At 38.5% G+C, this 16,344-nt stretch overlaps 1 protein-coding gene across 3 annotated transcripts in view; it reads right to left on the bottom strand.

Moving 5' to 3' along the window:
- Positions 1-16,344, bottom strand: part of ADGRL4 (adhesion G protein-coupled receptor L4) — a 76,013-nt gene that overhangs the window by 58,919 nt on the left and 750 nt on the right. For all 3 annotated transcript variants that reach the window (XM_051625161.1, XM_051625160.1, XM_051625162.1), the window contains one exon: positions 14,697-14,846. In XM_051625161.1, the coding sequence (XP_051481121.1) occupies positions 14,697-14,846 (150 nt within the window). The remainder of the gene's footprint in view (positions 1-14,696; positions 14,847-16,344) is intronic.

Below are 16,344 nucleotides of genomic sequence, written 5' to 3'. Positions count from 1 at the left end.
ACATTTGGGATTTTCTAAGCTTTCGCCTGGTTGCATACCATAAAGTAGCATATAGCAACATGACACAGACTCATCTGTCTTTGTATCACTACATTATGCCAGTTTTCTGAGGAGAAATCAGTGGTAAACATGTCAACATTTTCTTTGTACATGTTGTATACTTAGACTATTAACATCAAGAGAGAAATAATAAAAACTGACACAGAGGTAACCAGCTCTTAGAGGAATTTCACTCTCCACAAGCGACTCAAGCCCTCAAATTGAATCTGTTTAGAGGTGCCAAAGTAAAAATAAATTCTCTAGGTGTTTGGAGCAGCTGCCTAATAAATCCCACAATACAGAATGAAAAAAAATTAAAAATATATATTTTTTTCAAGTGCTATGCTCTATGTGCTACAGAAAAAAACTATGAAAGTATTCCATTCTCCTAATCTACTTTAGTGAAACTAGAATGTTTAACTATTGTATGTTTTAGTTATTACTTATCCAGTAAAAGAGAACATTTGTATGATGAATTGGAGATGGATCTAAATTTTGTAAATCAAGTTTCTGGACCTTTTATACAGATTAAAGGAATTAATATAGTTTCAATGCGTTTTAAATGTAACTGACAGTAGGTCTATATATACCTGTGTATATTTATAAAGAATCTTACCCTATTGTTGTATAGACCAAGGAAAAGAAAAATCTGAACAGACTGTAGGTCTAATGAGACTCTTCAGTTTAAAAAACTTTGCCTCTTAGGATAACATTATACTATTCAAAATGAAGCCAAGCAAAATAGTTACGAACTTCTTAAATAAAAATGCTTCTGAATACTTGCAGCAAACAAAACATTTCACAAGACCTGCAACTGTTGAGACCTGGCTTCCAAACATTTTATGTCTTGAGTTTGCTTGACTTTGGTGGCTAGGGGAATATAAATTCTAGATTTTTTTTTAAATTTTTTTTTTTTATGAGTCCAAAGTAAAATTACCCTTCCATGTTGATTCTTCCATATATGTGAGTGGACAGTGTAACTTTTCATATTAGGTTAAGCAAAACTTTCAACTTTTTAAAACTTTTTTTTTTTTTTTTTTTTTTTAATAATTTATTTAGTGGAAGAGAACTGTGTTCAAAAGGTACCGAGGATGATCACACTTCAAGGTCACTCTCACAGCTAAAATAAAGCCACCCATTAAAGATTTCATTATTCTCTACTTTCCTCCCTAGCTGGCAAAGATTGATCTGGAAAACTGGAGAAAAATCAGCCTGTGATGGCGTAAGTAATTCACATGGAGGTGCCATCAGTTTGCTTCGAGTTATGACAGAGGATGACTTCAGTTAAAGGAGTTAAAATCATGTCTGGCTCCAAGTACAAAACCTGAATGCTTGAGGATCTGTTTTCAGACACTTGGCATGGTACAGAGCAGAGTCCATCAATGACTGCCTTGAGAGATGAAATGAATCAGCCTTTTGAAATATCTATCACTGCCAGTGGACACTATTTTTTCATATAAGTATCCCCAAAGTGACTACTAAGGGAGCAAGGTTAAAAACTTCCAGGATGAGTTTAGTTGTAGTGGTATCCAAGTAAATATAAATTTTGGTTTTGTACAATGCTATTACTTGCACGACACAAAACAGTAGTGTGTGGATGTCTTATTTTTTAAGGGAATGTTACATCCCATAAAATTTTTAAGACTGGCAAGGGAAAAATCCCCAGGCCTGAATATCATTTGATGAAAACTGGTGTAGTTACTTTGAATTTAGAGAATGCCCTTCAAAGATGATAAAAATTAATTCCAATGAGTTTTATTATATCATAATTTTATCTTTTGTCTCAATAATTGAACACATTATTTTCTGTGGATTATTTGCAGTGACATTGCCTTCTATCAAGACTTGTACAGAAGTTAAACCCAGATTTTCCCAGAAAAGTTAAGCTGAGCTTGCTTCTGGCAGCAATCAGGCAGCATCTTTATATCTGCACAACACTGTGATTATGTCTCAAATTCACAATACTTTCATTCTGAACCACACTATTTTCCATGGCAGCAATATCCTCAGTGCTAGTCTGAATGCTCTGAATGTTAAGTGTCTGGCTCTGGCTGAATTCTCTACATTTTCTGTCTGTGAACACGTAGCACATGGCCCTTGATTACTACTTTTAAATTGATCTGTGTCTGCTATGAAAATCTATTGCTTCATATAAGTATTTCAGGGTATCAGCTTCCAAATTAATCATTTTTCTCTCAAGCTCTGACTTTGAGAGCTTACAGTACAGAATCATGCAGTCCAGCTACTTGAATCAAATTGAAATCCATCCATCTGCAATTCAGATCCAAATTCTTTCAATGGTGTTGGCTCATCCCTAGGTAAAGAGCAGCTGTTGTCCTGTGAAAGTGACTGTAAATAATTCTAACTTCGAGAGTGAAATTCACCCTGCTTCATGGGGGACTACTTAATCCCCAGGATGTTCCTGGGTTTGGTGTTCAGCTGGTGGGAGCTGCATAGCTCTGCTGCAATCAATAGAGCTGTGCTGTCCTGGCCATCAGCGCGGAGACAAGCGGGGCTGCCGGGTGCCACTGCAGCCACCAGGGCAGCCTGTGCTGCTGGGCACAGAGGGAGGGGGGTCACTGTGCTCAGCTAGCAACCCTGACTCGTTATGCTAATCGCACAGGGCACTTGCACTCATATACTCCAGGTGAGGAGGTGAGAAAGACTGGGGCTTCTTTCTCGTGCTGTGACCGTCTCTCATTTTTCATCCCCAGTGAGCCTGTCCCTGTGTTTTTTTATGGAGTTACACGTGTTCTGTAACACAAACAGTCCCACACCAGAGAAAGGCTTGTTTACAGCAGAGATTCCATGAAGTGTCTAAAGGAAGAATTTTTCGATGAAAAGAGATGAGCCCTAACAAAAAAGGAAGGTACTTGTTGTTAAAGCAACTATACCAGAACAGCAGATGAATCATGATGTGATAGCACCATTTGAAATAATGTTTTGAATGGAGCTGTCAGCAAGTATTTTAATAGCAAGTCTTCAATTTCTGCTTTATGGGGGTTTTAACCACCAAGAAGAAAACATAAGTAACAAGAAGGGATTTAGGAATTGTTTACTGTTTGGCTGTTCAAAGAAAGAAAAAGCAACCTCCACATGCATTGCAGCTAATGAAAATTGCCATTATGGGTTTTTTCCTCCATTTGCAGATGTTAAACACTGTAATAATGCAAAGTCCTTATGATTTTCTAAATCTTCTCAATAAGGAGGATATTATCTACTTATTTAATTACCGAATCTCCGACGGCAAGGAGCTGCTACCACCAGCAGCTCCAGCTCATTCACATACTTCCCCTAATTAAAGGGTCTTTGCAGTTAAAAATAAAGTAACAAATCAATTAAAACCCCAAACTGCCAACAGATGATGGAGGGGGGGAAGCACTTCAGGGACAGATTTTCAATTGCTCACCACCCACAACTGGGACTATTCTTTTGAAACAACTCAGTCCTCCTTTAGGCACCTAGGATAGTTCAAAAGTGCTCAGGAAATATTTCTTTGGCAAATCCACCTCTAACTGTGGCTTTGTGTCCTACAGTCGTTGAGGCTTACAAGAGTCAATTGCAAGTCACCTCCCTGTTGGAGGAAAGTCATGAACATCACCTCTTCTGCAGGAAACTTTAACAAAACACATTACTATACTCTTGCCACTGCTTATTTTAACAAGAATACAGGCAGCAGGTATATGAAGAAACTATTTTTACCACACTGCCAGTGAAAGCAGCAATAGCCACACACTTGGATTTCTGTTGCAACTCAAAACCAAGTGTCCACATTGCAGCACAGCCCCCTCACTAGACTGAATATCAAGCTCAAACTTGAATGTTACTGGCTATATGGCATTCTTTGAGGCTAATGTGCCATTGTCAGGTTAAAAGTCTTCTGAATGTTCATCAGTCTAAGGTCAAACCAGGACAGGTGAAAACATGAGTAATAATTCAAGGGCACTTTACAGCTAAAAAAGCTGCAGTAGCAGAGAATACAGCCCAGAGGCCTTTTAGCACATCCCTCCCCTCCAACAACAAGCATTTAGTGGTATTAGCATACTACCTGTTTATTCAAGAGGATGTACAAAAAATTCAGCTAACAGTCCTTTTCTTAGCAGCCAACAGCTGTGTAAATACTACATGGCCTCTCCTTTGACATTCCTCTAAGCCTCAGACCTTGTGTGCAAAATGATACAGATCTGAACCCTGCTGGAGCCCACCACCCTGTCCTGACACACCTAGGACTGAATATCTCGTTTCTCCTGCTAGAGCAGTGATGCTGGATGATGCACCCCTGAAGCAACCTTGTTTTTTAAAGACAGCTTTACTAAGAATTTCTTAGATTTAAGCATTGGGCTGAGTATTATGAAAGCTTTACAAAGTCCATGTACTGAGATGTACATGACAACTCTAAAAAAACCCCAGCCAAATCACAGCTCTGCATTGTTTACAACTTCTGTCTTGCATAGTAGATTTTTTGATTAGCCCAAATGCAAAGCTGTGTTAAGTTTTAGGAAGTTCTCATCTCTGTTTTTAAGTCAATAACCTTTGGAAGGCTATCTACCTTTCCTGTTTTCTCTGTGTTTGTTAAGGAGATGAAATTCTGTGTTCACCAGATATCCCTTACACAATGGGAAAGAAACATTGAGAAATTTCTATTGCATACTGGATCATATTTATTACTTGATTCGTGCTTCATCATTGCTCAAAATAATGACAAGTTTTGGATAGGTACAAAGGACCCAAATATGTTCACCTGAGTTCCTTCAGCTTCCACTGAACTCTTTCCTGAACTCCTTACAGGCTGATTTTGAAAACGCTGAGCTTCCTCAGAATCAGTGCTACCCACCAAAATTATTGATTTAATACAAAACGGTAAAGCCTTCACTGTAACACGATCTTCCACCTACTCATTTTGTATCACCACAAAGAACTAACGGAAGGCTCAGAACTCCTATTTAGACCTGCAGAGCTAAGCTCAACTTCTCTTTCAGCTCACACCAACATCCTGAAGAGTTTGCTCTTGGGTTTTTTTGGGGCCTCTGATGTTACAGGGATTGGTGATAAAGACCTTCATGGGGTGCAGAGATCATGGCTGCAATAACTCTCTGCCCCACCACGACACTCCTGACGCAAGCTGTGAGCCAGGGCTGTGCTGCCCTCACCCATTAGAACTTTTGGGGGTACCCAAAAACCATGACAACATGAGCACTAGACTCTCTCTCAGCCTGGGATTGAACATGAGAAGACAAAGCAACAGTTCTGCGAACAGACCTGCAGCTCCTGTGCATGGATGGTGCAGGAGGGAAGCAGTGGTCTCCTGGCATAGGATGAATTCACCTTTCCTTTTACTCTTCCTTCGGTAAATTTCTGGGAATTAAAACCATAATACCTTGTCCCAGTTTCTCCGGCTTTAAAACTGAGCTTCAGGCACTTTGCCACAAATAAATATTAAATATATAAACATGCAAGTCACCATCTATGCTGATGCTCTCTCTCACTGTAACTTATGTAGATTGCTGCCTATGTGCATAGCTTTCATAAGAAATAAAACATAAAAGCCAAGGCATATCCTGAATAGCTATTTTTCTTTATCGCAACATCATTACAAGAAGCCTACTAACATAAACAAAGATTGGACTAGGCTGTTTTTGAACAAACAACCATTTATTGTCAAGGCTTTTCAGGAGCTTTCATTTTCCTTTTTGAAAAACACGTTTCTGTGCCAACCTAACAAACGTGTAACATTAAGTAATAAGCAAAATAATGGAACACCATAGCACAGTAGTTTATAGGCAGCTTTAGACTGTCACAGCTGTACAAGTCTAAGCTAAGACAGAAACCCAGTTAAATAAAACGGACATATTACATTAAAAAAAAACACCAGCAGAGTCCCCTGGGCACAGCTGCTGTTCCTAAACACTACAACTGGCCTTGCAAGTGGGAGGACGCTCAGCAATAACAGTCCAAGGGCAGAGCAGCCCACGCACTGCTCTCTCCTCCCCACCGCTGGAGCGGCATGCAGGGGAGCACCACGAAGGAGCCGTTTCCCTGGATCGTCTCCTGGAACAGCAGCACAGAGCAGGGGACAGAGCTGTCTCAGCGCTAAACGAGCAGCCACACGCACGGGGTGCAGATAAAAGGAGAAGCCCCCGTGCCTCGGCTGTGCCGCCCTGCCTGCTCGCTCCTGCCAGTGAAGCGCTGGCCCCTGCTGCTCGTGGAATGTTAATTCCACCAGGAGTCTCCATTTTGAAGTTATCGTGAATCTCTTAAACATAGCCCGAAGTAATCACACAACAACCTATCCATTAGACAATGAACAGAGATTATTCAGCTTCCTTGTACCACAGCGAAACAGCCGCTTCCTTCCTGCCAATGATTGTGGTTGTGATTAACTGTGCAGTTCAAGGTGAAAGAAGAATGCAGTTCCAGGCATATATGGCTTCCTTTAACCTCAGCAAAACACAGTGCCAGATACTTCAATTAGTGTGTACCAAGGTCACAAAATCAATTTCTTATCACCGAAAAACACTCATACTGTAAATTTCATTTTCAAGCCATAATCTCTAAATTAAATCTGTGTACCTAAAAAATATACAGTTCAAAATTGCAGTCCTCCAGCCCCCTCCTCCTCCTGTCGCCGAGCAGCATTTTCACAAACATCACCTGGCTTTGTGCTCTATATTTAGAGCACAATGTTTGGTTAGATTCTAATCTTCTTGGAGAACGTCATTATCTCTTTCTTTGGCAAATAGAGGCCCAAAGTGTCAATTACCTTCTTAAACTCTTCCATACACAGAGGGCTGAGCAGGGTTAGATATTCTGTCTGCCAACAGCTCAGTCGGCAATTTTTCACAGTCATACACGGAAAAATTGTGCACCAGCATATCACCCTAGATAAATTACACATTTCAAATGAGGTTACAGACAACTTCACCACTCCTGGTCAGCTTATTCTGGAAGAGGAAAATAACAAAAAGCAAAAACAATTCTAAAGAGAACACTTTTCTACTATTGAACTCCATGAGTTATTGAACAGAGCCAAAAGCAAAATCAGTGTGCCAGATTGGTGGAATATTATATGGAAATCAATGTAGCTGCACAGAAATTAGATCATCTCTTATGTGTGTAAGTCCTTATGATGTTTTCCTTATTATGTGGGTAACACAGCCCCCAAAGTAGCCACAGAATCTGACTGCTGTAAGGGGCTCTGCCTTGTGCAGGCCTAGGTACAGAAGACGTATCAAGGAAGTGGAATTTATGGAAGCAATTTCTTTCTAATAAATCCTGGTCTTTCCTTAACAAAAGCTCATTTCATATATACAACCACAGAATAAATAAAACTGACAATTTAGAGATTGATTTACTTTTTTTTGTTTTTGTAATTGAAAAGGTTGCTTTTTATTCACATACCTACTTATACATAGATCTCTGTGCAAATTTGTGTACATTTGATACACACTTATGAGTATATACGTTCTGGAAATATCTTCCATCCTTTTACTTCAAAACAGCAAGTGAGAAGAATGCATTGCTACTGTTGGACTTTTTGGGATCACTTCAGATGCTAGAGATACAGGAAGTGAATAGTATCTCTGGCAGACAAAAAGTAAGCAGATTCTGAGATAATAAGTTTAAAGCTCCTTAAATGAATTTTCCCACATCCTCTAAACAAGCAACATATATATTAATTCTTAGGACCATAAAGCAGGATGAAAAGAGTATTTTCTCAAGAAAGGAAATTAGCATTATTTGGCAAGGGTTAAAACACAGTTTGAATTAAACAAATAAGAAACCATCCATGTCTAGTTGATCAGCTTGAAAGTTTGGGTCCATTCTTGAGAGACAACTAGTTCTTTCTACCACATCATCTACACACATTTTAAAGACTCTTTTTAGATGCCAACAGGACTAATTTAAAAGAGAGTCTGGATATGATTAAAGATGTAACAAGAAGAAGTTTTGTTTCTTCCTGGCCCATTCAAAACATGCATTACTGTGTTTAAGTCACGCTCAAAGTACTGTTTCAAGAAAATGTAAATAAAACACATGGAAAAAAAGATGGAGCTGCCTTTTTGCACCCAACCCCCCCACCCTCCAAATATTGAAAGTTACGAGTCTATCATGGGCTTGGCCCAAACATTATTTAAATGAGGGTCAATCTTATAAATTATTATAGAGGGCTGTATCTCTGGTCCAGGTGAACCGTATTTTCTGGCAGTAGAAGGAGAGGTACCACTCTGAAGGTTTCCCTCTACCTCATTCAAGTGAGAAACAGAGGAATTTTTGCAAATGAGTGAGAAAACTGGATTTGGCACTTGGAATGCATAAAATGCTCAGAGTAAAAATTTTATGGACTCAGCCATTTACAGATATAAGACAACTGGAGTAAGACAGACTTCGCTGTGTCTTATTCAGCAGGATTGTATTGTTACTTCAAACATATTGCATTGCTTTCCATCTGACTAATATTCTCATGCATCACCAGGCACTGTTGTAACACACTCCCCCCTTTCAAATTCTCAATCTACTCTTAAAAGCTTCAACTAAAATATACTTTCAATAGTAGGTAGTTACAATAACCCATTTCAGTTATATAAAGTCAGTGCTACAAAAACACTGTTTTGACTAACACCGTTAGCCAAAGGTACAGCTATTTTCAGGAACATAAACATAGCTCCATCTTTTGCAACTGCATGGTAACTGTGCAACAGCTATTTCGTCCCCAGAAGTCTACATACATCACAGCCATCAAACCCTTCCCAAATTCACAGAAAAGTGTAACATCTTGCATATGAAAAGGCAAAAGCTAAACATAAAGCTGTAAAACCCCAAATGGCCAGGAACCTGTGATGTTAATCTTTACAGTAACACCCATGCTTTCCCAGGCAAGTGGACTGTCATGCACTGGAATATCAGATCCTCCTGGCTCATTTGTCCATGCTTTTCAATTCCATGATCTACCTACAGGTTTATTCTGGAACGCATGATTGTGATACCTAGGCTGGGTAACATGGCACAGCTCAGTGATCCATCTCTGCACTTCAGGAAAAGGTGAAAAACATTCAGCAATGTTATGACCAATGAAGACAAGGAAGGGAACAAAACTTTCTGCTCCCTGAAGAGGAACTCAGAAGACATGGGATTAATTAAATGTAATACCTGCACATGAAACAAACAGGCTGGTGCCTCCTAACACTTCTTGGGATCACCAAAAAGACAGACACCTAAGCCTGGAGTAGGAATCCTGAATTTTAATATGACTTTTGCCCTTTCACACAGCCTGGACCATCCAGGTCCATCCTCCACCCTGAAGCCATGGAAAAGATCCAGCAGAATTTGGAGGCAAAGCAGCAGAGACTGGGACACACAGGAGGAGAGGAGCGTGTCAAAAGGGCTGGGAATCCGTGTTCTGCTTTGGCCTCCTGTGTAGCACATCCCAAATTTTCCAAGCTGTCACCCACTGTGTTGAGCCCTGTTTTTCATGTTTGGCTAAGACATATCTTTCTCCTGCTGTGCTATGCTAGAGCAGCTGCAATTTGCCTTTTTATAGCTTGTGGTAACTGATAGCAGTGAAATGAATTTAGGAAGTGTGTGGATTGGATCTTCCGTATCAGTGATTTCAGACTATTTGGTAAACACAGAAGTGACATCCAGTGATGTATGTCTGCTGGTAATAATAAAAAAAAGAAAATCCTCATCTGGTGAACCAACATTTGGATTAGATCATCTTCTATTGAAGGACACTTCTGGATAGAAAGAAATTATTATGCACAGTAGTTTTACAGGGTCATGTTAATTTGAAAGATAAAAATTCTCTCAAAACTAAACACCGATCGGGTACTGCAGAAAGACAGCGGTGACACCAGTGAATCAAAACAAATTCAGTGACTACAATAAAAATTGATGGTGGGACACAGAGACATCACCTTAGAGCAATGATCTGATGTTTAACAGGAAAGCTCCTTTTTACAGCTGGCAAAAGCCAGAGAGTTGGTCATATGACCCTCAGTAAAACCAGAAAATATGTTTGTGTTCAGATACTGAGTAGGCTTTCAGTTTGATTCAGCTGAATTTACAGAAATTGCCCTGTTCTAACAGGGATACTGTATTTTGATATAAAATACCACTTTGCACTGATGCATTTTTTGCTGCTGGAAGATGATAAATACTTGTAAACTACACTTAAGAAAGAGACTCAGTGCCTTGCTTCAGTATGAAGTTTCCTTGATAGCCCAAGTCCCTCCTCACTATTTCTGGAAGAACTGTAACTATTTTACAAGTAAAACAGATTAATTTTGTAGTATAATTTGCAAGTTACATTTACAAGGGAATATCATGTGAGGATATCTGGGAGGGATATTGTGTTCAGACTTTTCCTGCTTGCCTGTCTACCCTCCTGGAACAAACAGCACTGCTTCATTTTCCTTCCGTATTTTACTAAGTTAAAGTAAACACTGTGATCACACTGTTTACTTTAATTTCCTGCAGTGTGCCAGCAAAGCAGCAAATTGGCAGTCAGCAATCAAGAAGAAGCCAGTAGTGAAACAGCAGAGCTGCTTAAGAAAGCATCAATGATGCCAACTCATTTTTACTTCTGTTTTAAAAATAAAATATTGGCTTCTGTGAAGGATCTGAAATTTTGTTTCTTTTAATTTTCTTTTGGAAGAAAGCTCAAATTATGAGCAACACCTAATTTATGTGGTCAACTCTTTCTACAGAAAGAAATGGATTTAAAAAAGTGGCAAAAGTATGCTATTTATCTGTAAAAAAATCCATGGCATTTTTGCACAAGAGGAAGTTAACTTGTCTATAAATCAGTCTTATCTGGAAATATTTTTATTTTTCTGCCAAGAGCTCTAGCTGTGCTGCTTCAATTAGGTGTATGATAATGTGAAGCTAAAGCCTCATGCATTACATTCAGAATACACATCTGCCCAAGAATGGCATCCTAAAAGGCTAACAGTTTTATTTTCAGAGGCTGTTCTCTCCCATCTCATACTAAATAAAGCAAGGAACATAAATACAAAATAAGAAGTAAGAAGAATGGGATAGTATTTTGTACCTCAGAGGTGTAAAGCTTGACAAGGTGACTCATTTATGGCTTTCTGGAAGAAACTTCACTGAAGGAATTTATTACTATTTAAGTTATAATTCCAAGATATAAAAGTGGCCAGATCCTACAACCAGTTATTCTCCTGACTGTGTGCATTCCTGCACATATTCTTACTGAAGACAATGAGATTATGAAGAGGATTAGCTTTTTGTTAGATGAGCCAAAGTATGCATTCGGAAAAGTCCAAAATATGACCTAATTTAAAGTGGTTGAAACCTTGTGGGAAAGATTGTAAGAGGATAATTATTTTTAAAGCCATGACTTTGACACCAGGAAATTAAATTCATATCTATATGTCTTTATCTATACATAGCAAATCCAATAATCTTGAGCTCTCTGCAGTCATTTAGCCAGCTGGCAAAGGGAGCAAAGGAAAAACTAACAAACCCCATTCCTAAGGTATGCTGACATCAGTGATTCATGATTCATCAATAACAGTGCTAGGAAAGAAATGTAACAGGGCATTATTGCCTTTGCAGCACAGTAAACTCAAGGGACAATGTCTAAGTGTATCACATTGAAAACACAGAACTAGTGAAGAAACAACTTTCACAACTATTAAAGAGATGTTACAAGCAAGTGAAAGTAGATAAACAAATTTAAACCTTTTAAATACAGTGAGAACATACCTATAAATAAAAAGGGACTGTTTTGCAGCTATACAAGCTTAAGAGGACTAACCTGATAAATAGTATTTTTTGTTGTTCAAGATTTTAAAAGGAGACAGAATTTTAATTGCTTGTTCCAGAATATACCCTCAAAACAACCACTTTTCTGGTTTAATTGTCTACCAGAATAAACACAATGAAGAAGCTGGTTCTATGCTATGCAAAATTATTAATGTTGTTGACAGTAATTACAACACTCACAACCTATCTAACTAAAAGGGCAAATATGTAAACACAACATACCATATATATTATTTAGAAAATGCCCGTATTAGCAAATAATTGATTATCTCCTTTGAAGGTGACTGCACTATCATTGTAAAAACCTCAGATTAGTAACTGAAGAAAAATGGATAGCTCTCTCCAGAAGAGCACGTACACCTGCCTCTTTTGCCACACAGAACAGCGAGATCTAATACATCACTGAACCACTGAGGCTTTGCTTTACCTTTTCATAGCTTTAAACTATTTATTATAGGGTCTGGCCTATATTTCTAATCATTTTAGAGGCTACCCAATTAAAATTCAGGTTACTTGTTTATGCTATTAGAGGACTACTGCACAACATTAATAAAGCACCGTGTAACATACTGCCCTAGAGAAACGTTGTCTCTCTTTGAGGGGCAACAGCCACACGGTTCCGATACAAGCTTTGCTGCTTAGCTGGAGGCTAAGTGACTTTGGTGGCTGTTGAGGTATTTCACCAGAGAAAACACTGGTTTCCTGTCATGAGGCCACTTAACTGCAAAGCACCACAAATACATCTAGTAGCTGGCTTGCTTGGACTGACATTGCAAATTTTACTTTAAAGATTGAGTTTAAAAATGCTTAGTGCAATTCTTACAAAACAATTAATTGATGCACAAGATTTGTGGGTGTATATTTAACCGTACTGAATTTTCTTTAGACAATCTATAAATGTGTTAATGAATTTTGAATGTAGATTTCCCTATGAAAATGCAGGCAAAAGTAATAAAAATATACTGTATGAGAAAAATGAACATGGAAGGTAAAATAAATCCATCCTCACAGAGATGGATTTAATAATGCCATAATGGTTACATCTATAATGGATGGATTTAAGAACTTTAGTAATGTCAGTAAAGAAAAACAGGCATCTTCACTGTAAATTTAATTGATTATTCATAATCACAGCTTTCTAGAAAAGTATAGACAATGTAGTGGATACCAGATCATAGTAGAGAAATAATTGCTGGTTTGATTTGTTCCAGACAATATTGCTAAAAATTCACTTGGTTTTCTTCTTCCTCTGCATTATTCACAAGTGCAGACCCTTGACTCTGCAAGCATAATGTGCACTTAACTTCTAAATCAAGCGGCTTACTCATGGTAGTAAAACTGAATTAGTGCAAATACAATACTAGTTTGGAAGGCCATTTCTTCTTATTTTCATTTGACCAGCTTAACAGACAAATAATGATTGACCTATATTTAGAGCAAGGCTAGTATTGAATTCAAGAAACAAGTTTAGTGACTACATGACACATGATCCAAAGAAGAGGTTGAGAGTGTTTATTGAGGCTTAGGAAGAGTAGGTGAAGGAGGAATGATACTGCTGTCTACGGGTACCTCATGGGGGGCCACAGGGGTTTATAGAGGAGATGAAACTAAACTATTATTAGAAACGTACAGTGGTAAGTGCACACCAGAGGCAGAAGTTACAAGCTGCAACATTAGAAACTGCAACTAGGTAACAGAAAAAAAATTACAATATTATGGTAATCAAACACTTCAGCACAGGCCCAGAGAGTGGGCAATCTTCACTCTAGGAGATACTCAAAACTTGGCTAGACAAGGCCCTTTCTCTAAGGTCTATCTGCTCCAAGTGGGGAGCTGGACCAGAGGACCTCCAGACGTCTCTTCCTAAACTAAAGTATTCTACAGTTTCTGTGATTCCTTACTGTAAGCAATATTAAGCAATCTATATCCCTCTCTAAGCATCCCAGCTTGAAAAAGGGTAGACAGCTTTCTTGGGAAAAAGGTTTTTGCATTCTAAATATTCCTAAAAAAAAAAGCACACTTCAAGCGTCTATGCTTCCATGGCAAATGAGTTATAAAAATCCAAACTAAGGGTGGGCAGCTTACCTCTGCTCTTACTGCTAAATATCCCAAAATGCATGAAACACAGAAACTGACCAAATGGATGGTTAATATTCACAGCTCTTCTCAAAACAATGAAAACTGACATGATTCATATGAATTTCAGCCTGCCTGCAGCTGAGCATAGCTATATCTGACAGTGAAAATGAGCATTATAGCTATTCATAGTGGAGGACAACTCAAAAATGAAGGCAGGGAAAAGATCCTTTACTTTGGAAGAAAGATATTGGTACCCAGAGGCAGACCCCTCTATAGGATTTCTGGCATATTTCCCTTGCAGGCAACTGTAATGGAAAAATAAGCACTGGCTTCACTTACAGACGTGTCTCTGTGGCACAGATACCTCCTCAGTTTTCTAGACTAGTCCAAGAGCTGTATTATTTGATCATGATCCGTTGGCCTGATGCTCTGTGTGTGTGTGTGAGATATGAGGGCTGCAGAGTAAAAAGCTTCAGAAGTCCTGAGTCACAAGGGAAATTGCTAAAGCTAAATCAGAGAAGATACAGCATCATCTCACATGGAAAAGGAAGGGACCAAAACTGAAGCTGGAAAACAGGTCATACTCAGCCAGGATGCATGGTATGCTATATTAAAATACTAGGTTGTGGGGAAGTTTGTGGAATTGTTCAGAAACTGCTTACGTTTTTGGCTTTGAGAACATGTTCGTGTAAGATGTGACATAACATTTAATCCTTGCGCTAATGGGCTTCTGAGTAAGATTTCAAGCAAGCACGTAACAGAAATGCATAAAGATAAAATCTGTTTACCGTAACAAAATGTTATGCCATTCCCTGTATATCCTTGAGAGCAATAGCAGCCTGTTGTCCCACCCTGAACTTCACACCTGGCATCTTTGTGGCATGTCACGTTGCAGCTTGCAGAAGTGCAGCCATAGTCCAGCAGACTGGAAATCAGAACTGAAACAAAGGAAAATCAGACATTTTCTTTTTCTTAAAACTTCATTCTGAGCTCTAGAATTGTATATGGTCAAAAGGTACTCATAAAATTGGTGTATACCAGTAAACTTAATATCAACACAGAATCAGCTGTACTGCAGGATGGGGTAAGGGCCACCATCTAGAGGGACTTAGATAAAACTACCCAGAGGCTAGAAACAGCAGACACTGTGGATTAAAAGAACTTGTGCATGAGCTCAACCAGTATAAAACTGGTAAATAATGTAGAAGTTGCTCAGTGATCTGGGGAAAACCTTTGAAAGGTTTTCAAAGCTCTCTAGTACTTTCCAAAAGAGCACAGACATTTATTTGCACTCTGAATTATGTATTAAGTGTAATCCAAACTACCCTACACATATCAAGTGAAAAATACCAAAGAGGGTTCCCCTGACCAGATTTTTTATTTTTATAAGTACTTCCATACTTGTGTAGCTAACACATGCATGTCATTTTAATGGTCTGAGAGATTAAAATGACATGTCACAATATTTGACTCCATTATGGCATTGGTGCTTAAAAAATTCTCCAAAATATTTAAAGTTAATCTCTTAGAATACTGTTTTCATGTTTTGAAAGCACTATCTTCTCTTTTTCCATTCACTAAGGGATTTCTAAACAGTATAGCTACTTTCCCATTGTATGACTGCATATGGTTTTCAGCACAAAAAAAAGAATCTCTCCCTTTGAGAAAACAAATGGCTCACTGAATAATTATACACACCCTGTAACAGGTTAGTATTACACTTAACTCAGAAGGGAAAGTGAGTTTTTTTACTTTGTGCTTTATAAATTGTTAGTAGGACATAATGAAAGTTGCAGAACACAAAGCCCCTTTTGGATGCTATCTTCCCCTGCAGCTCTGCTTTTCCCTACCCAAATATTATTCTGGATATTTGCTAGCCTAGTGTTGCAATTACAGGTTTCGTTACTTTAGAAAATCTCACTGAGGTGTTGTTTTCTTGAACAAATTAAAATTCTATGAAAAATCAGACTAAAAATTACACACCATGTTTTTAGCAATTATATATAATCCAAATCCCTTTAGGTGTCACCAAGTTTCATCTTTTCCCTCTGTTTTTGAGAGGATAGACCATCTCACAGAGATTAAAATAGAAACCTGGGGGATTCTGTTGTAATTTTACTGTTTGTAACATTTGAAAAGTAAAAATCTCCCAAGCAGATGGAGAGAGAGAGGAAAAAAAAAATCAAAACAAATTCACAGAAAACCACAATATTTTTGCTTTTTTACTGAACAAAACCCACAGTGAGATAAAGGCTGGCATTTGTGGGCTTTGATTTTGAGATGATACTAGCCATGCAATTACAGAATCTGGTAGCAAGCACTGATTGAAGCTATAGAGATTTTCAGTCCCGCACACCCAGCAGCTTTCCACCATCTCCAACCCACTCATTTCTCTCCAGCTCCCATCACTGTCCCCATAGGTCTCCTTGCTGGACC

The sequence above is a fragment of the Apus apus genome, chromosome 7 (genome assembly GCF_020740795.1).
Source record: "Apus apus isolate bApuApu2 chromosome 7, bApuApu2.pri.cur, whole genome shotgun sequence".
Lineage (NCBI taxonomy): Eukaryota > Metazoa > Chordata > Aves > Apodiformes > Apodidae > Apus > Apus apus.
Note: the sequence above shows the minus strand (reverse complement) of the source record. Positions and strands in the feature narration are given on the sequence as shown.